We start from the raw sequence: 21589 nt of genomic DNA on the forward strand, positions 1-21589 counted from the left end.
GCTGTGTGGTCACCCTGGGATGGCGCAGCCGCCGTGCAGCCTCCAGTGGCTGGAGGCAAAGTTACCAATGGAATCAGGAGATGAATCCAATTTGGGGTGGGGGTGTCCCTGGATGCCCCAGGAAATGCACACTAAGAAGAAAAAGGTAAAGTATTATTCCCCTTGGTTCTTGTTACCTGTAACAGCTGTCCCGGAACGCTGGGTCAGGCCCGGATGCTGGAGCAAGCGGCCATTTCAATGAGCCCGAGCTTCAGAAGCCACTCCTGAGGGGAAAGTGCCGGGACAAGAGAACACCTCTTAGACCTTGAGTCACAGAGAAGGCGGTGAGCCAGAGGGTGTCGTGGGAGGACTTGTCTCCTCAGCCTCCTCGGAGCCCGAACCAGAGCAGCGGGGAGAGTAGCCCATGGGAGCGGCATCCGGTGGTGAAGGCTGTGGGGTGGAGAGCAGGTTCAGGTTGATGCAGGAGCCACGGCTCTCTGGGACACAAGCACACAGGGCTGCAAGCGATTCAGACGCTCAGAACGGTGTTCCCGAGGGAATGGCCAGCCTGGCAGACCGGGTCAAAGCCCCTGTAAAAGCAGGTTTACCCTGAGAAGGGGGGCTGCCATTCCCCATAAACGCGAGTGGAACACCCCAGTAAAGCAGCTGCTGTATTTTGGGTGCAAGCCCCATGGAGCTGCTCTCAGGACGCCCAGATAATCACCCGTACCACACGCTGCTCCCCAGCTTGTGACAAATGCTGTGGCTGAGGGGCTCCTTTCATGTGGGCACATGGAAAACCTGCCAAGCCTTTTTGTTGCAAAACAGAGACACCTGTTGGGAAGCCTTATGAAATGTGCTGGCTCAGCTTCCCCTCAGGGTGCTTGCAGACGCCGAGGAAAACATTCGGTTGATGAACACTTTTCCCTCATAAACTTGCATTACTTTGAAATAGGAAAAGAGGTGGATGTCAGTAAAACCCTGTGTTCCTCATAAAAGGGAAAAGTTGGAAATACCTAAGATCCGAAAATCATATGTCTGTAAAGTGGAGTATTAAGCAATGTCCATACCCGTGTTCATACCAAAATGTGAAATGAGGTAAGTAGGACATAAGGGTCGACATAGAACATGACTTTAATTTTCCCTAACCACCCCCCCCCCCTTCCCCCCCCCATACACAGAAAACACTGGGAGTCTTTTTTTTTTTTTTTTAATGATTTATTTATTTATTTGACAGCGAGAGAGCACAAGCAGAAGGAGCAGCAGGCAGAGGGAGAAGCAGGCTCCCTGCTGAGCAGGATTCCTGACCTGGGGCTCCATCCCAGGACTCTGGGATCATGACTTGAGCCGAAGGCAGCCGCTCCGGGCGCCCCAGCACTGGAGATCTTAATGAAACGTGAGGGATGGTTTATTCCCGCTGATGGGGTTATAGGTGTTTTAAAAAATTTTAAAAAATAAATCTCAGTACTTCCCCAGGGCCGCTGGGCGGCGCAACCATCCGACTTGATCTGGCTCAGGTCAGGATGCCAGGGTTGACGGATGGAGCCCCGCACAGGGATCCCGGCTGACCCGGGAGTCGGCTTGAGATTCTCTCCCCGCTGTCCCTCATCCATCTCTCTTTCTCCCTCTCTTAAAAACAAAAAAACCGTCCTATATTCTTTAGGGAGTATGAATTGCTGTGATTACTGACCGTAACATTACTGTAATCGTGACATTACACAATAAACACCAGGTTTTCCAGGTTAGGAAAGCCGAGTCTGGAGGCTCCCGTCAGCCTGGGGGGGGGAAGTAGAGGGGGAGGTAGCCGGGCCAGGGCAGGGGATGCTGCGGCGGGACCGCGATGGCGGGGAGCCCCGGGGGAACGTCAGCTAGAGGCTGGCACCTGCGTCGGGCCCGCAGCGGAAGCTCGGGACACCCGGAGTGGCCGGTGGGGGAGGGGGCTGCCCTCTCTGCCCACCACCGCTCCTCGCTTCTGGAAGCCCCTGGATTGTTCCCTTCCGGGGCACGCTTGTGCTCGCTCGTGCAGCCCCCGCGATGCTCGGGCTCCGGCTCAGGGCCAAGGGCAGCAGGGGCTGTGGGAGACCCCGGGGGAGGGGCCGCACCTGCGGGGCTCAGCGGCTTTGCGGTTGCAGCCTGGGGATCGTCCTCAGCTGCCCCCGGAATCACGTGTGAGCACGGAAGCTTCCAGCACCGCCGGCCCAGAAGGCCTGGGGGCTCAGCCACAGGTGAGTCTTATTTAGGTCGCCAGGCCTTGCGGGAGGGGGTTGTGCGCACCGTAAGGACCAGGGAGCAGGAGTCCGAGCTGGCCTGCCACTTCTCGTCCCCGCAGCCCTGGGAGGTGGCATCCTTCGGGTGTCGCAGAGGAAGGAAGCAGAGCGCCGCAGGAGGAGGCCACGCAGCTCCCGCCACGGTTTGCGAGGCTCCTGCACAGCCCGTGTTCCTCGAGAGTCATTTGCAGCAGGAGACGCACCGCCTCGCAGAGTGGGGAGGACCTCGCTGCTCCAAGGGGGTGGAATTGGGAACCTCCTTCCCACCTTCCTTCGATTTTCGGTTCTCCTGCCTGCCTTCCCTCCCTCCCTCCTTCCTGGCTGCTCTGCCATGGGGGTGCATGGCGGTGTCTGGAACTTAGCATGCGTTTGAGACTCTGCCTCGCTAAATCCGGGCTTGGCTCAGCGAGATGGATTTTAACAAGCAGCCACCATCATTCGAATGCGGGAGATCCAAAGACTGCACTTTGGGGGTTTGGGGTTTTTTTTAAAGATGTATTTATTCATTTTTAGAGAGAGCAAGCAGGGGGAGGGGCAGAGGAAGAGAATCTTTTTTTTTTTTTTTTTTTTTTTAATTTTATTTATTTGGCAGAGTGTGCACAAGCAGGAGAAGCAGAGGGAAAGGGAGACTCAGACTCCCTGCTGGGAAGCCTGGTGTGGGCCTGGATCCCAGGACTCTGGGATCATGACCAGAGCCCAAGGCAGACATTTAACCAAGGGAACCACGAGGGCGCCCCCGAGGGAGAGACTTTTTACCGCAGACACCCCCCCCCACCCCTCATGAGGAAGCTGGTGCGAGTGTTGATCCCGCAACCCTGAGCTCGTGAGCTGAGCCCAAACCAAGAGTCAGTGCTCCACTCGCTGAGCCACCCAAGTGTCCCCTCCCCCAAGACTGTAGTTTGAACTCTGGTCTAAGGGCAAACCTTGAGTCTGAGGGTCCATAGGTGGTGTGAGGCCAGCGGCTGGGTCATTTGCCTAATTCCCTGAGCCATGGGGCAGCCATCCACAGGTGGAGCCCATGCGGTGTCAGGTTCGGTGGGATCAGGAAGATCTGTGGGTTTCCAGCCAGCGAGTGCCTCTGTCAGGCCCCCTCTGGGGAGCTCCTCCCAGGGAGACAAAAGAGTGACCGGCTTTCTTTGATCCACATGACCGGAAACCATGCGGGAGCCCTGAAATCGCAGCAAACGCTCACACCTGGGCCGGTCCAGCCGTAAGGGTTGGACCTACACACCTTTCTCAAGATCTAAGCCCTCCTCGTTCAGTCCGTCCAGCCAAACAGGAAGAAATGACCATTATTTTTCTTACAAAGGGGTATGTGCCATCACGGCCTTTTTCCAGATGGAAACTAGCTCAGAGAGGGTCGCGTGTTGCCCCGGACCCAGGGGTGTGGGACACCAGGGTGGGAACCTGCCTCTGTTTCCAGACCACAGCGCCTCGGCTGCCCAGCCTGCCTTCCCGTCGCGGCTCTCATTCCCAGGGGAGACGGGGAGAGGCCCCTGGGCTCCCTGGTCCCAGAGCAGGGGGAGTGGTCTGGCCTGCTTTTGGCTACAAGGCCCGGTGGGGTGGGACTCTGTTGCTTTGTAGGGGAGGAGGTTGAGGGGCCACCTAGGAGCAGAACTCTGGACAGTCTAACCGGGGTCTCCCAGCGGGAAGAGCTTTCCCCCAGGGCCGCCTTCCATATTCCACTCTGCTGGCAGAAAGCGGGTGGCCCTACCTGTTTAGCCCCCAGGACACACTGCCTGTCCTTATCCCCAGCACCCCAGCCTTGGAATGAGGGTGTGGACAAGGTGACCTTCAGCTCATTCTTGGGAGCAAGGGACAGGCCTCAGTCTCACACTCTAGCCTGTCAAGCTGGGGGGTGGGGGAGGCGAGCAGCAGCAGAGCTGGGGAGGGTCCAGCCCATGGGAGGGCAGGCGGGTGGCTTCCAGGAGTAAGCACACAGGAAAGGGGCTGGATTTTCCTTGGGTGTCAGGGAGGGCTTCCTGGAGGAGGAGACAATTCAACCAGGCCAAGCAAGGGTATTGTGAACCAGGCAGAGGCCCGGAGACAACGCGGTCGTCCTAGTGGAGCCCTGTGCTGGTGCTGGGGCCAGGCGGAGGGAGAAGGCTTGTCAGCCCTCAGGTGCCCTCCTGGTGGGACACGGTCCCGGGCGTTAGCAGCCCCAGGTGCAGAGACGGGTGCATTAGGCAAATCTGCACGTTGGCTACCGTCGGTCCCGCCTGGAGGGGAAAGGGAGATCCTTAAGTAACCTGTTGGAGGTTGGTCTCCCCAGTCTCTGTCCACAGCCCCCTCCAGACGGAGGGGGGCCCTGGCTTGGCCCACTCCTGAGCGCCTCACCGGGCCGGCTCCTGCAGAGAACATCGTTCCAGATGCTCAGATGCCCAGAGTCCTGCTCTGGCAGGGACTGCGGCCAGGCCGGGAAGGAGCGAGCTTGTTCGGTCAACCACCAGCCCCGGCAGCCCCCACCCGGCTGGGGGCGGGGTGGGAAGGGCAGGGACCCTTGGAGGGAAGGGGGTGACCGGAGCACCCTGTTCGGGGAGCCCCTTAGAGCCAGCCCTGCCCCAGTCGGTTCTCCCTCAGAGGCCTTCCTGGGTCCCTCCCCCTTGACTCCCATCCTGAGGGGCCACAACCATTGTGTGGGAAGAAGGCAAGCGTCCAAAGAGCCTGGCTGGGGGCGGGGGGGAGCCCAGACTTCAGAATTCAGCCCAAATTCTTCAGAGCTGTGTCCTGCGGGCCATTTCCATGTGAATGGAGGCGCGGGGTCCTGGGAGGCAGCCAAGCCCAGACACACTTGCGTGTCCCCCACCCCTGCGACACCTGTCAGGCCCCCAAAGGGGTAGCAGGGCAGGGTCCTCCCTCCGGGTAGTCTGAGGCCCCTGAAGAAACGGGGACAATTTGAAGGAAAAAATCTCAGAACCCAAGAACAGGAGGCGGGGGAGGGAGGCGGGCAGGGCGCTGCTCACTGGGGTGGTATTGGGGCCCCAAGGCTGGGCCGGGGTGAGGGACGGTCCGGAGAGTGAGGGGAGCCCCCGGTGTCATTTCTGATGCTCTGCCGCTGGCTCAGCCCCGCCTCTGGGAGAACGAGACCAGGGCGCTGCCTGGCTCCTTCCCCTGACTCCTTTCTGGACTTTCTTCCTGTGGTTCTGGTCCGATGAGGTCTGTGCTGCTGCGTTAGGTGCCAGGCTTCCTGCAGGGCACAGCCGCGCCGCAGACCCCTCCCGGGGCACTAGGTGGCCGGCCGGCCCCCCTGGACCTCAGGGACACCCCCCAACCCACCCCGCGCCAAGGCCAGGCAGGGCTGTCACTGAGCCGCCTGGGCGCAGCGCATCCCTCAGAGCCGCGAGAGACAGGCCGCCCCCGCATCCCTGGAGCCCTGAGCGCTTTGTGCCCCACTGTTCTTCTGGAATGCTCCAAGCTGCTCACTCCGCCGGCCTCCCAGGCAGAGCCGTCGCTGGCTCAGACCCAGCCACCCGGGACCCCAGGCGGGGGCCAGGGGAACCGTGCTCAGCCCGCGGGGCGCCGGGGGAGGGTTCCGGGCCTGAGGGCCGGGGTGACAGTGACAGCCCATGACGGCGAGCAGCTCTGGCCAGGCTGCGCCCTGCCTGCCGCAGAAGGACAGCCCCCACCCCCGCTGGCCTTCCAGCAGGACCGTCTCCTTGCGGCTGTCAGGAGTGGGGTGGCCACTGTGCCCACGTTTGCGCCGGGCATCGCGGGAGTGACGTTGGCATCCAGCCGGCCATTGGGGGCTTGATGGGGACAGCAGCTCCAACTCTGAGGAGGTCCCCCTCCTGTGGGCAGCCTCGGCCTGTGGCTTCAGCGGTCTTCCCCCGGGGCTCTCCGTTCTGACATCAGACCCAGAAAATCCCCGTGCACCGGGGTGCAAATGGTGTTTTCCTCCCGAGCTAGTTGTGTTTCTTTTTTATTTATTATTTTTGCCATAAATGCTATAAAAATGTTAATTCCAGTAGAGTTCATGTACAGTATTCCATTAGTTTTGGGTGCACAGGGCAGTGATTCAGCCTCCACGGGTTACTGGGTTTGCAGCAAAGTAAGCACTTTCTGCATCGAGCCACCTGCTTCCCCCACCCCCCAACCCAGGTCCCCCTTGGGAACCGTCTGTTCTCCGTAGTTAAGACTGTCTTGTGGTTTGTCTCTCTTTCCTTTGTTCGTTTCATTTCTTAAATTCCACATATGAGTGAAATCATACAGTATTTGTCTTTCTCTGATTGACTTACATCCCTTAGCAGAATACTCTCCAGCTCCAGCCGTGTGTTCACAAATGGCAAGGGTTTGCTCTTTTTTATGGCTGAGTAGTATTCCCGTGTGTGCGTGTGTGTGTGTGTGTGTGTGTGTGTGTGTGTGTGTGTGTGTGTTGAGGGTTTGGGGTTTTATTTGTTGCTGTTTTTCTAGGTCCTGTAGATATAAGGTTAGAGTGAGATGTTTCTTCTTGAGTTAGGCCTGTTTTGCTGTAAATTTCCCTCTTAGAACCACTTTTGTTGCATCCCAAAGGTTTTAGAGCATCATTGTGTTTTATATCTACACACACACATATATATATATTAAATATATATTTTATATATCTATACATATATATGTAAATATTGTATATCTATGCACACACACATTTTTTTCCTTTAAGCGCTAAGCCTGATGTGGGGCTTGAACTCACAACTCTGAGTTTAAGAATTGCACGTTCTACTGACTGAGCCAGCCAGGAACCCCTATACCACATTTTCTTTCTCCATTCATCTAGACCCGAGGGCTGCTTCCATAATTTGGTCACTAGAAATAATTCTGCTACAAACATAGGCGTGTGTGTATCCTTTCAAATCAGTGCTTTTGTATTCTTTCGGTAAAAACCCAGTAGTGTGAGTACTGGACTGTAGGATACTCTTAACGTTTTGAGGAAACTGCACACTGTTTCCCACCGTGGGCGCACCAGTTTGCATTCCCACCAGCCGTGCGTGAGGGCTCCTCCTCCTCCACATCCTCGCTAACACCTGTCCATTTCTTGTGCTTGTTACGGTGGCTATTCTTTTTTTTTTTCTTTTTAAAGATTTTATTTATTATTTATTTGACAGAGATCACAAGTAGGCAGAGAGGCAGGCAGAGAGAGAGAGGAGGAAGCAGGCTCCCTGCTGAGCAGAGAGCTGGACGCGGGGCTCCATCCCAGGACCCCAGGATCATGACCTGAGCCGAAGGCAGAGGCTTAACCCACTGAGCCACCCAGGTGCCCCAGAAGCTTTTCTTTTTGATGTAGTCCCCATAGTTTATTTTTGCTTTTTACTTCCCTTAACGCAGCAGACATATCTCGAAAAATGCTATGCCTGATGTCAGAGAAATTACCGCCTGGGCTCTCTTCTAGGATTTTTATGGTTTCAGGGTTACTCTCAGGTCCTTAATTCATTTTGAGTTTTTGGGCTTTTTAAAAAAGATTTTATTTTATTTATTTGACAGACAGAGACCACAAGTAGGCAGAGAGAGGGGAGGGGGAAAGCGGGCTCCCTGGAGTTTTGTTTTTGTGTGTGGTGTAAGAAAAGGGTCCAATTTCATTCTTTTGCTTGGAGCTATCCAGTTTTCCCAGCACCATTTGTTGAAGAAACTGTCTTTTTCCCATTGGATATTCTTGCCTCCTTTGTCAAAGATTTTTTTTTTTAAAGATTTTATTTATTTATTTGACAGAGAGAGATCACAAGCAGGCAGAGAGAGAGGAGGAAGCAGGCTCCCCGCTGAGCAGAGAGCCCAATGCGGGGCTCGATCCCAGAACCCTGGGATCATGACCTGAGCTGAAGGCAGAGGCTTAACCCACTGAGCCAACCAGGTGCCCCAAAGATTAATTGATCATAAAATCATGGGCTTTCTGCCCAGGGTCCTGGGATCGAGCCTCGTATTGGGTTCTCTGCTCAGCAGGGAGCCTGTTTCCTCCTCTCTCTCTCTGCCTGCCTCTCTGCCTACTTGTGATCTCTGTCAAATAAATAAATAAAATCTTAAAAAAAAAAAAAGAATCTGCTGGAAAGCTAAAAATAAACATTAAAAAAAATCTTGGGCTTATTTGGGGGCTTTCCATTCTGTTCCATTGTTTTATGTGTCTATTTTTGTACCAGTATCCTACTGTTTTGATTACTACAGCTTATAGTATAACTTGAAATTTGAAATCATGATACCTCCAGATTTTTCTTTTTCAAGATTGCTTTGGCTATTGGGGGTCTTTTGTGGCTCCATACAAATTGTGGGGTTGTTTGGGTTCTGTGAAAATGGCTGTTTCTATTGTGACGGATTGCACCGAATCTATGTCGCTTTGGGTGGTATGGACATTTTAGCAATATTCTTCCAATCCATGAGCATGGTATGTCTTCCCATTTGTGTCATCTTCAATTTGTTTCCTCTTCATTTCCCTTCATCAATGTTTTGTAATTACTACGTTCTTTTTGGTGCGATCGTAAATGGGATTGTTTTCTTAATTTGCCTTCTTGCAGTTTTGTTATTATCGTAAAGAAATGCAACAGATATCTGCATGTTGATTTTGTATTCTGCAGCTTTACCAAACTCATTTATCAGCTCCAGGAGATTTTTGGTGGCGTCTTTTGGGTTTTCTATATAGAGTAACAAGTCATCTGCAAATAGTGACAGTCTTACTTCTTTCTTACCAATTTGGATGTGTTTTGTTCCTTTGTTGTTGTCTGTTGCAGTGGCTAGGACTTCTAGGACTATGCTGAATAAAAGTGACCTGCTTTGCTGAGGGCTTTTTTAAGATTTTATTTTTAAGTAATCTCTACACCCAGCTTGAGGCTTGAGCATACAATCTTGTCATCAAAAGTCACATGCTCTACAAGCTCAGCCAGTCAGGCACCCCTGCTAAAGTCTTTTATTATATGTGGACATTGTACTTTGTTGAATACTTTTTCTGTGTCTATTGAAATGATCATATTTTTTTTATCCTTTCTCTGATTGATGTGACATGATGTTGATTGCATTACAAATGTTTGACCTATCCTTGTATCTGGGGAATAAATCCCACTTGATCACGGTGAATGGTGAATGATTTTTTTAGTGTATTGTTGGATTTGCTAATATTTTAGCAAATATTTGCAAATATTTTGCTAATATTTTGTTGAGGATTTTTTGCCTCTATTTTCATCAGAGGTATTGACCTGTAGTTCTCTCTCTCTCTCTCTTTTTTTTTTTTTGGTGATGTCTTTCTCTGGTTTTAGTATCAGGGTGGTGTTAGCCTCACAGAATGGATTTGGAAACTTTCCTTCTATTTTTTGGGATAGTTTGAGAAGAATAGGTATTAACTTTTCTTTAAATGTTTGGTGAAATTCACTTGTGAAGACCTCTGGTCCTGGACTTTAGTTTGTTGGGAGATTTTTGTTTTGTTTTGTTTTGAAGATTTTATTTATTGAGAGTGAGCAAGAGAGAGTGTGAGCAGGGGAGGGAGGAAAGGGAGACACACACACACACACACACACACACACACACACACACACACACCATTTCAAGCAGAGTCCACGCTGAGTATGGAGCTTGATGTGGCGCTCCATCCTACAACCCTGAGACCATGCCCTGAGCCAAAATCAAGAGAGGGATGCTTAACTGACTGAGCCAGCAAGGTTCCCCTGTTGAAAGTTTTTTGATTACTGATTCAACTTCATTGCCAGTAATCGGTCAGCTCAAATTTTCTAATTCTTCCTGATGCAGTTTTGGGAGATTATGTTTCTAGGAATTTATCCATTTTTTCTCCTAGGTTGTTCCATTTGTTGGCATATAGCTTTTTATAATGTTCTCTCAAGGTGTTTCTATTTCTGTGGTGTTGGTTACTTCTTTAATTTGCAATTTTGTTTGAGTCCTTTCTCTCTCTCTCTCTCTCTCTCTTTAATGATTCTGACCAGAGGTTTATCACTTTTGTTGATCTTTTCAAAGAACCAGCTCCTGGTTACATTGATCTAGTCTACTGTTTTTGTTTTTTAAGTTTCTATTATTTATTTCTGTGAATCTTTATTATTTCCTTTCTTCTGGTTTAGGGTTTTATTTGTTCTTTTTCTTGCTCCTTTAGGTGGAAGGTTCGGTTGTTTGAGATTTTTCTTGCTTCTCGAGGTCGGCTTGTGTTGTTATAAACTTCCCTCTCAGAACTGCTTTTGCTGCATCCCAGAGGTTTTGAAGCATTGTTTTGATTTTTATTTGTCTCCATGTATGTTTTGACTTCCTTCTCTTTGATTTCTTGGTTGACCCATGCAATGTTTGGTAGCATGTTATTTAACTGCCTTGTATTTGTGGTCTTTCCGGATTTTGTGTGTGTGTGTGTGTATGTGGCTGGTTTCCAGTTTCATAGCATTGTGGTCAGAAAAGATGTATGCTATGACTTTGATCTCTTTGAATTTGTTGAATTTTATTTTGTAGCCTAATATGTGAACTATTCTGGATAATGTTCCCTGTGCACTCGAATGTGTTTGTGGATGTACTAGTATGAAATGTTCTGAATACATCTGTTAAATCCATTGCTGTCCAGTGTGTTATTCAAAGCCACAGTTTCCTTGTTTATTTTGTTTGGATGATCTGTCCATTGATGTACATGGGGTGTTAAAGTCCCTACTATTATAATACCGTTAATTATTCCACTTATGTTTGTTCATAATGGTTTCATGCATTTGGGTGCTCCCATGTTGTATAAATAAATATTTACAATTGTTGTATCCTCTTGTTGGATTGTCCCCCTTATTATTATATGGTAGTATTCTTTGCCTCTTTTTATAGTCTTTGTTTTAAAGTCTATTTCAAAAAGTCTATTTTGTCCCATGTAACTACTGCTACACTGGCTTTCTTTTGACATCCATTTGCTTGAGAAATGGTTCTCTAGCCCCTCACTTTCTTTTTTGTTTTTTAAAGATTTATTTATTTATTTATTTGAGAGAGAGAGAGAGAGAGAGAGATATCCCAAGTAGGCAGAGAGGCAGGCAGAGAGAGAGAGGAGAAAGTAGACTCCCTGCTGAGCAGAGAGCCCGATGTGGGGCTCAATCCCAGGACCCTGGGATCACGAGCCCGATGTGGGGCTCAATACCAGGACCCTGGGATCACGAGCCCGATGTGGGGCTCAATCCCAGGACCCTGGGATCACGACCTGGGCTGAAGGCAGAGGCTTTAGCCCACTGAGCCACCCAGGTGCCCTTTAGCCCCTCACTTTCAATTTGCAGAAGTCTTTAGGTCTGAAATGAGTCTCTTGTAGGCAGCATACAGATGGGTCTTTTTTTTTTTTTTTTAAATCTATACTGTCATCCTGTGTCTTTTGGAGTATTTAGTCCATTTAAGTCAAAGGACTTATTGATAGATTTGTATTTATCCATTTTGGTTAGCCATTTTGTTACTTGTTTTGTGATAGTTTTTGATCCTGTCTTTTCTTGCTCTCACATGCTTTGCTGATTGTGTTTAGTGATATGCTTAGAGAATAAAGAGAAAGGTCTCTTTATTCTTTGCAATGTGTTAGTCATTTTTGATTCCTGGTTACCAATAGCTTTGTATCTTTGACATGTAGCAGTCTATATTATGTTGATGGTTGCTTAAGTTTGAACCCATTCTTTATTTCTCTCCTCCCCATATTTTAGGTCTATGGTGTTATACTTTACATCTTTTTATTTTGTGAGTCCTTTGACTGATTTTTACAGATATTCTTACTGCCTTTGTGCTTCCTATTTTTCTTACTCCTATTTATGACCTTTCCTTTCCAAAGAGCCCTCTTTTTAAAAATATTTTTATTTTTAAAAATTTCTTTTCAGTGTTCCCGAATTCAGTTTATGCATCACACCCAGTGCACCATGCAATACAATTTTTGCCCTCCATAATACCCACCACCAGGCTCACCCAACCCCCCCCCCCAAAACCCTCAGTTTATTTCTCAGAGACCGTGAGCGAGAGCGAGCACAGGCAGACAGAGTGGAAGGCAGAGTCAGAGGGAGAAGCAGGCTCCCTGCTGAGCAGAGAGCCCGATGTGGGACTCGATCCCAGGACGCTGGGATCATGACCTGAGCCGAAGGCAGCTGCTTAACCAACTGAGCCACCCAGGCGTCCCACTATGTTAGTTTTTGTCTGAGAAACTCGGTTTCCTTCTATTCGGATGATAGCCTTGCTGGATAGAATATTCTCGGCTGCAGGTTGGTTTCCTTCAGCAGTTTGAATATTTAATTCCACTCCTTTCTGGTCTGTTGAGGTTTCTGCTGAAAAATCAGCTGATAGCCTAATGGGATTTCCATCGTAGGTAACTGGGTTTTTTTTTTTTTTTTTTTTTTTGTCATTGTTGCTTTTGAAATTCTGTCGCTGTCAACTGCTTTTTGCCATTTAATTTCTCTGTTTTCATGTGGGCCTTCTTTGGTTAATTTTGTTGGACGTCTCTGTCTCTCCTGGATCTGGATTTCAGTTTCCTTCCCCAGATTTGGAATGTTTTCAGTTATTTCTTCAAGCAAATTTTCTGCTGCCTTTTCTGTCTTCTCCTTCTGGGACCCCTATAATGTGAATGTTGTTATGCCTGATAGTATTGCTGAGTTCCTTAAGTCAATTTTCATGCTGTATATTTCTTCTCACCTGCTCAGCTTGATTGCTTTCCACAACTCTGTCCTCCAAGTCACTGATCTGTTCTTCTGCTTCCTCTCAGTCTATTTATTCCATCTAATGTAGTTTTGATTTCATTTACGGAGTTCTCCATCTCTGATTGGTTCTTTTTTATGTTTTCTCTCTCTTTGTTAAGGGCCTCAGTGAGGTCCCCCACTCTCAAGTCCAGTGAGGATCTTCAAAGTCATTACCTGAAATTCTTTGTTAGGCATATTACTACCATTTCATTTAGGTCCCTTGAGATTTTTGTCCTTTTCTTTCATTTGGGATATACTCCTCTGTTCCCTTATTTTGTCTAACTGTGTCTGTTTCTGTATTAGGAAAGTAACCTATGTCTCCCACTCTTGCAAGTAGTGGCCTTATGAAGAACAGGGCCTGTGGTGCCCTGGAGTACAGAACCTGGGAGCTTCAAAGGTATCTCCTTTAAAAAATTTTTTTTTACTTATTATTATTTAGCACAAGCAGGGGGAGGGGCAGAAGGAGAGGGAGAGAGAGAATCTCAAGCAGACTCAGTGCTGAGCTTGGAGCCTGATGTGTCGCTCAGTCTCGTGAACCCAGCATCATGACCTGATTCTAAATCAAGAGTATGATGCTCAACAGACTAAGCCACCCAGGTGCCCCTTGGTGGTGGTGGGTCTCTGTGTGTTGCACGCAGCCTACGTTTGTGGCTGACTCTCTTCTCGCCAGTCAGTCACCCTCAGTGGCTCTCTCTGCTCTGCTGAGGGCACAGTTTGGTCCCTGTACTATTAGTGGGCCAGTGTGGTGCTGCCCTGGGCTCGAGTTGAGTCAGACCAGACGTTTGCCAGAGATGTAGTATCACCAAACTATAGGGCACTTTCCCTGTGTTGGCCCTGAGGTTTTGTTGTTGGGTGGGGCCTGTAGTCCGACCAGGTGTCTGTCCCCAGCCCACTGCTGGGGCTGCAGCCGGACTGGTGTATATGGTTGCCTTTTTCTCTCCCTGGGGCAGGAGTCTCTTTGGAGTGGTGCTGGCTCCAGTCCGGGCTGCTTGCACACTGCGGCTCGGCTCGTGGCACTCCTTTGGACGGGTGCCTACGCAGAGTGTATTTGCGGGTGTGGATCTCCAAAGAGTGCTGGGCGGGACGGGCAGTGTTAGCAAGGTTTGTGCGCCGGTGCTCTGCAGGAAGGGGCCTGCAGCCACGGGCCCGGGCTGGCCGGATTGGAGGGGGCGGATCGGCCAAGCGCGCGGGGAGAGGACCGGAAGTGTTGGCAGGGTTCTCGCAGTCTTCTGGGGGCGGGGACCGCAGCGCCAGGACTGAGGCAGGCCTGGCTGGAGGGGGAGGGTCTGCTGCAGTGCAGGGAGAGTGGGGTGGGGTGTCGGCAAGTTGGGGGGTGAAGGTCAGCTCCCTGGTTCCCTGGTTCCAGAAGGTGGCTGTGTGTTGAGGCTGGGGGGCAGAGGAGGGAGATGGCCTCTGCCAGCTCCTTTGTTCCTGGAAGAGTCCCCAGTGGTCTCTGCCCCTCCTGCACATGCTCGGAGATTAGTAAATAACTCTCCCTGCTCTGGTCCCGGGGGTGGGGAAGGTGTTTCAAAATGCTGATCCAGCACTATCTCCCTGGGCTGTTTGTCGTGCTGTCTCTTTAAGGGTGAGGACACAGCTTCCTATTGCCCTCCAGACTCCCAGAGCCAAGCTGGTTGATTGTTAATGGTCTGGGTTCTGGGTTCTAAGTCCCACTGGTTCTAAGAACTTGGGAAATTCAGCCCTTCTGGCTTTCAAAGCAAAATGTCACGGGGATTCGTCTTCCCTGTGCAGGCTCCCCGGTGCGATGGTCTCTTTCCCCTCTTCTGGGCCATGTTCCCTCCCTCCCGTGGAGGGCTGTGATCTGTTTCACTCCCCACAGTGTCTCTCCCTTTCCTCCCCTCCTGGATCTGGCCTCATTTCCACATTTAGTTGTGGAACCGGTCTTTGGTCTCTTTGCACTGATGTGACTGTTACGAAGTCGTGTCTGTGGAACGGGGTGAGCTTAGGGTCCTCCTACTCTGCCAGTGCCCCCAAAGTCCCCTCCTGGGGGGTGATATGGGGCGGAGAAAGTTGTCAAACAAGGCAAACTCACATTAATTCTTTTGACAGAGTAGAATCTATGACAAAGGACGATTTTACTGCACTGATTTGACTGGAAATAGTTTTGATTCCAGGCACAGATCCCATGACTTGAGGCTGGCCCCCTGGTTTGCATCTGGGCCCCAGGAAAATGTCTCCAAGGAGCTGCTGAGTGTTTACAGACTCCTGTTCCCAGAGGGACATTAGAAACAGAAGTTCTCTTTGGGGAGGGGGCTCTTACTGGAGTGGGGGATGCCCCTTTATCGGGAGCCTAGACTATTCTGAGACGCTCTCCAGGCAACCCACGGGGATAGAACATGACATGGCAACAGATGAGACTTACAGGACATTTATTTTTTGAAAGGGTGGAGGGGACTTTACAAGTAGAGTCCGAAGCCAGTAACTAGACAGGAAGATAAATAAAATACAATGCCAGTATGTTGTGGCAAAATCCCAGAAAACACACTGAAAAATTTTTTTTTTTTACAGTTTAAAACTGCTTTACTTTATACATAATTACAAATTAATATACAGCATCTGGGTTTTAACCCCTTTTTATTTAAAAGAATCTAGCACAGAAATGTTTGTCTAGCAGTTGAAAACCACAAAAGCAGAGGTATGAGGTGTACGGTAATCGCCCTCCTGCAGTCCGGGCGTCTCGCACGCCCGCAGCGGGTAAGGAACACAGGAAACCACAGGCTGAACCATGACCATGGGCAAGCTGACCGGACGGGCCCCTGGCGGGTGGCTGCGAAAGGCCGGAGAGCTCAAGCTGGGTGAGTATCGGGGGTGAAGGGGCAGGGTTGGGGGGACAGCACCCTCTGCTTTGCGGCAGAGAGGGGCCCCTGGCACAGGCCGGGCTCGGCGGGGTGTGCAGAGCAGGGGGGCGTGGTCTGGGGCTGGAGGCCGTTCGCCAGCTGGGTTTGCCCGGCTTTCAACCTTAGCGAGACGGAGAATTCATTCAAGGCCTGTCAATCTTCTGACAAATTAGAGGAGTACAAGGAAAGAAGCCTTTGTTTTTCCCTTCCTTTTTTCTGTTTTTGTTTTTTTGATTTTACTTTTATGGCAGCATTAAAATACTTTCCACTTTAAAACCTGGCCAGCAGGCAGTAGATCCCAAAGCTCTGGTTAACTAGGAATGTTAGGCGATGTTGGAAGAAAAAAGACGCAAACCACAACGAACTCCTTGCCCTCCCCTCGTCTCTGTGTGTCAGAGAGCTCGCGGGGCTAGGACGCGGGCCCAGCACCACCGGCACGTGGGTGTCCAGCCGGAAGGCGGGCGCGCGAGGCACACGTGTCACTCAACCACGGCTGTCGAACCTACAGGGCTGGTTCCGGGCTTCCACAGGCCAAGACTGCGGATCCCCTCTGGGGGCCCCTCCAAGCCACGTGTGTGCGGCCAGAGGCCCATCACCAGAACAGTGTCTCCAACACCCTCCCAGGGCTCGGCTGGCCTGGGCACAACCCGTCACCCATCAGCACTGGAGTGGACTCAGCCCCCTCCGCGCCCTCCCTGGGGCAAATGCCCAAATCCTCAGAGAGAGAGAACTGGCCATGGAGAAGCCTTAGAGACCAAGCAATGAAATATTAAGTACTTCTGTGAACCCCCAACTTTTGGATCAAGTCCTGGCCTCTAAGGTATGGTTCTGCCCCTCGCTTAAGGCAGAGTCTACCTTACTAAACCCCTGCACCCCCACACCTGCCCCCCTTCCCAGGAAAGGTACAACAAACCCCAAGGGTCTTGAAAATTTGTGCTTCCTGCTAGCTCCTAGGGGCTCAGGAAGAGAATGAGGGGAACATTCTCTTCTCAAAGAGACGACGTCAGTGGTGCTACCCTGAGGCGTAAGAGGGAGAAAGGTAAGATTCGTACCTTTTCAAAAAAAAAAAAAACAACAACAAATCTTGCTAAGGATTTCTTCCCCACAGATCGCTCTCATGGGGTAGAGAATGGAATGTTGGCAAAGGCTGAATCATGGCATCTTGCACGTTTTTAACCCTCTGTTTTCAAAGAAGAAAAGTTCACACAGCGGATTGTCCCCCAAAATAAGCCAACAGACGAGAGCATTTAAAGTGCATGTCACCCGACTGGGGTGACGACTTCTGAGATGATAGAATTTTTGAGACAGAACTGAGCCTCCCTCCAGGAACTTCACTAGACTCCGGAAATCTGGGGGCTCCGGCTGGCGTCAGGCACTTGCTTCCCGGAGGACACAACAGCGAACGGCCTTCGAGTCCCCCGGGCAGACGACCCCTTCTCACAAGAAAAGAGCCCAGACGAGACCTCAGACTCCGGAACCAGAGTGGTTCTCAAGGTGACAAGCCCAAGCAGCAACAACCCCGGCAGCTCTCCAAGCACAGCAGAGGAGGTCCCGGAGTTCAGTTTCCAGAGGGGACGAGAAAGACCTGTCCCAGCGCGGCTCTCAGGAAGCCGTTGTCTCTCTGCGCTGCGGACTGGGCTTCCGATGAAGGTGGGCAGGGGGGGCGGACGCGGGAGGCTCCCCTCCAAATCCGGTTCTGCACGGTCTGCCCCGAACCTGAGCGAGCTCAGTGACTCGCGGGCGGGCGCAGGCCATGCCACCACCATCACCCGCAAAGCAGCCCAAACCTCAGAGCTAGTTGAGCATAAAAGACACTCTCAAGCTGCCGCCAAACAGGGCAGCAGGGCCAGAAACTCCGGGTCCACAGCATGTCAGTGGCGCAGACGTGAGGGCCCATCTCGCCAGCACCAAGTGCGAGCTCAGGGAACATGGGGGCCTGGCCTAGGTGACACCGAGGACGACGCAGGCTTCCCGCCCTGGTGCCGTTCCCTCCAGCGGCCCACGGCGAGCCCCAGAGGGGGACAGACCCTGCACGCCATGTGCTTTGAGGAGAACCGTGGCAGGCGTGGCTGTGGCTCGTTGCTGGGTGGACTAAGGCCAGGAAGTAACCCATCTTTTCACTGCCCAGGGTGTGTGTGGGGGTATACCGCGGTTCGAAAGAGGAGGAGCTTAGCTGGTTTTGTTCTTACAGTCTGCTTCTGCAGGCTAAGAGATTTCTGAGACGCAAACAGGTGAATGTAACTCCCAGGTGACAAGTCTCTTGACTCAGGCAAGGGAGAAGACATCCCTCAATCCGAGGAGGAGGTGGGGGTGAGAAGAGGGAAGGAAATGGATTCCCCTCCCCCAACCTTTAACCTTCCTTTGGGCCCTCAAGGCACTTGGACAGACGCGGAGGAGCGAGCAGCGCTGTTCACGTTCTGCATCGACCAGACAGCGGGAACCGTTGGGCTGGTATGTTCACCCTTACACACACACACACACACACACACACACACACACACACACACAATAAATAAGTCTAAGCTAACAGTTTTAAACCAGACCTCTTTCAAATAAACTGAAAGATAAATATCTCCATCTGCAAGGCCAGCTTGCAATTCATCAACAAGCACCAAGTTACAGATTTTTGTTTTTTTAAAAAGTATGTTCAAAGACCCATGCTCCTGAGAGGCAAAAAGCAGGAAGGAAGGGCACACTGAAAGCACAGACTTTTCCAGGGTCTGCCCGCGGGGGAGTATGGAGTCCAGCAGGGAGCCGGGGGCTTCGAGGACCTCCGGGAACCGTCCCGCTCCAGCACTGGCCGCGAGCCTCCAGCAGTCAGGGATCCCCGCCAGCGCGGGAGACAGAAGGGAAACCAGGCTGCGTCTGGGACACACCTTCGAGGGGGCGGAGTACAGTAACCAACAGACCTTTAGATTAGAGAAAGACTTCAAGAAATCAAATTCTGCCCTGGCCTCCCGCTACAGAACGAGCACGTTTCCCAGCCACACCGGGGCCAGCTACCGCTCGGGCTGAACTGGTCTAAAAATGACGACGACGACAGAGGGGCCGAACGCCTTCCCCTGAACCGACGGGGACCACTGTCCTAGTGCAGGGGTGGGGACCACCTTGCTGCCGCGGCAGCCGCTGCCCTCGGGATGGTATTAAGGAGGCTGGGGGTCAGTGACAACCAAAAAGTGTCACCATGCAGGAGTCAGGACGTGGAGACTTCTCTACTTCATCTACGCCCAGAGTATGCGGGCAAACATCTGGAAAGCCAGACTATAATTTCTTTGGATTTCATGTTAAAATTACAGATTTTTTTTTTTTAAATGACAAACACCAAAATGAAAGTGGTATAGATCATGTATATATGTACACACACATGCACATATATATGTATCTATCTATCTATATATATGCTTTTTAACCACATCACCCCTTCTCTTACTGGTTTTCACAGACGTGTGCCATCCCTTCTAAAATGAAACATGCAGAAAGGGAGGAGGTGTGCACGGGGCAGGGTGACAGGACCACCTTGGACGACTAGGGGGGTACGAGGCGAGTGCCCGCGTGCTCCTGGAGCAGGGCCAGGTGGCACCTCCTGTGCCCAGCTGACCAGGCCTCCGCTACAGACGGTGCCTAATTCTGGCGCACCCCACATGTATACGCAGAAGGGTAACTATGTACACAGACCAAGTCCAAACTATCTGCCGTTTGCCTGTTGCTTGTGTCCCTCAAAAGGTAGAACTTCAGACCTCAGTTCCACACTTCTTTCAGCCTTTAGAGACTCCTGACGTGTCTGAAACCATCGCCTGGACTTCTGGGGCCGTCTACTGTCGGCGTGAGCTGCAGGCAGCCGCTGAGCCCGGGTCTCCTGCCCCACCCTGACCTTCGAGATCTGGGTTGTGGGGCAGCTCTGTGTCCAAGGTAAGAGACCACACCCAGGACCAGGAGGAGAGGTGGGGCTGGTGACCATGGGCCAGGACAGGAGGCGGCAGCCATGGCAGAGGGCAGGGTCAGCAGAAGATCTCTTCACCCTCTGTGGGCACTTCTGACATAGGGCCCTCTGGGAAAGGGGAAAGCAAGGAGGAAACTTCAGGAAAAAACTGCTCTTCATTGAACTCCCTCCCCTACCCCCTCAGCCGGAGTCTTGCAGGAGGGAGCACATGCTGGCCTGGTGGGCAGTCACCCCCCCTCCTGCCCACCAGGGCTCCCGGACTGGGTTAGGAGCTCGAGGTCCTCTGATACCCTTTGCTGGTCCACGGGACCCTTCAGCTGGACAAAGCAGTGGACTTGCTATTCACAAACAAACAGGCCCCGAGACGGAAACTTCTCTTTGATCTCCCCCAGAGACAGGAGGGAGCAATCCTGACGAGAAGGAACCGAGGGAGGACTTGGGGAAAGGGCTGCACACGCGGGGAGCCTTGGTGACTGGGATTTGATCACGAGCTTGGTGCGGGCAGCCACGTTCACTGGTCTTGGTGTCATCTACGTCACACGGCCACCTGCAGGGTTAACCAGACCTGGGGCAATGCTCACCAAGTACTAGTTCTACTGATGACCGGACTAGGCCTACAGAAAAGCGGGGAAGACTTCGGTCTTCACTGCAGTGAGTTTCAGCCCCCACGCTGGGTAACAGACGCCCCCAAACCGAGACCTGCGCTCTCCCCTTGGCACCCGGGTGCACAGAGGGGGTCCGAGATGCCCGCTGAGCCAGCGTTCTTGCCGGGAGCGCCGGGAGCCCGGGCCGCCCTCGGCAGGCAGGGACGTGGGCTCGGGGGGACGGCGGTGCGGCTCTGACACAGCCGGATGGGCCCCTCCGTCGAACCCTGCCCCCCGCTTCGGGACCCAGGAGCAACGTGGCGGTGGGGAGCCCTGACGCGTGTCACTCACCCCCGGGCTGAGAGCGGCCGCCTTTGTTCTTCTTTTTCTTCTCCTTCTTCTCCTTCGGCTTCGCTAACCCAAACAGGCGCGTGGAGGCGGGCGCGGGCGCGGGGGTCTGGCTCTGACCCTCTGGGCCTCTGGCTGGCTGGCTGGTGGAACTCAGTATGTGAAAAGGCCCCTTATCTTTGTGTGTCCGAGAGATGCTGTTTCTTTTTGGGGACACCGAGAGTTCCGAGTCCAGGGATCCCGATTTGGCCACGGAAGGTACAGGCGGCAAGGGGGGCTCCTCCGGGCTGGGAAGGAAGGACGGGATCCGCAGCAGCTTGCGGTGCTGCTGTGACACCTGCGCCGGGTCAGAACCAGAGTTTCTGAGTCAGGGGCCGGTGGCAGCCCTGGGGTCCGCTCACTCCACGCTGGCTGAGGTCAGCTGTGGGGGTGGCATTCAGCCTGGCGTGTACCCATTTCCTTGGATGCCACGGGCCCCTGCCACAGAAGGATCCAGGACTTCTGCGCAGCCCCCACGTGGAACCGGGGACAGTGCTGCAGACATCAGCTCTGACCCACTACTGCGGTGGAAGGATTCATAGCGCCTGCGGGAGGCAGCGCAGAAAGGAACCCCCTACTCCCTGGAGAAAAGGGCTGCTTGGGTGAAGACTGGCTTCCCTACAGAATTACTGCAGGGCTGAGGGCGTGGGGGAGCCTGTCCCGTTCGAGGGGAGTGGGGAGCCGGAGGTGAAACCCGCCTCGGGTGCCGCCCCCCGCACGGCCCTGCCCCGTTATGGGATGCGGGTGCTCCCTGCAGACCTGCGCCGCGCCCCTGGGACAGGCTGCCTGAACTTCCTCTCCCGGGGGGGCACGTGGGCCCCCAACCCCACGGCAGCACAGGGCGAGCATCCGCCGTCAGGCGGGTCGGCCACGGGTGCACGGATGCCCCCGACTGAAGCTCATCCCCGAGGGGCTTCCCCTGGGAGCAGCCGCCGAGTGAGGCGCACAGCCGGGCCAGCGT

The 21589-nt window shown here is 52.4% G+C and overlaps 1 protein-coding gene across 8 annotated transcripts in view; it reads right to left on the bottom strand.

Moving 5' to 3' along the window:
* Positions 1 to 15232: 15232 nt before the first annotated feature.
* The window catches only part of AKAP13 (A-kinase anchoring protein 13), a 322148-nt gene continuing 315791 nt past the window's right edge, over positions 15233 to 21589 (bottom strand). For all 8 annotated transcript variants that reach the window (XM_059371621.1, XM_059371619.1, XM_059371618.1 and 5 more), the window contains 2 exons: positions 20593 to 20926; positions 15233 to 19765 (listed from right to left, as the gene is read on the bottom strand). In XM_059371621.1, coding sequence (XP_059227604.1) covers positions 19716 to 19765; positions 20593 to 20926 — 384 coding nt within the window. In that variant the 3' untranslated portion in view covers positions 15233 to 19715. The remainder of the gene's footprint in view (positions 19766 to 20592; positions 20927 to 21589) is intronic.

Source organism: Mustela nigripes, chromosome 13 (genome assembly GCF_022355385.1).
Source record: "Mustela nigripes isolate SB6536 chromosome 13, MUSNIG.SB6536, whole genome shotgun sequence".
Taxonomy (NCBI): domain Eukaryota; kingdom Metazoa; phylum Chordata; class Mammalia; order Carnivora; family Mustelidae; genus Mustela; species Mustela nigripes.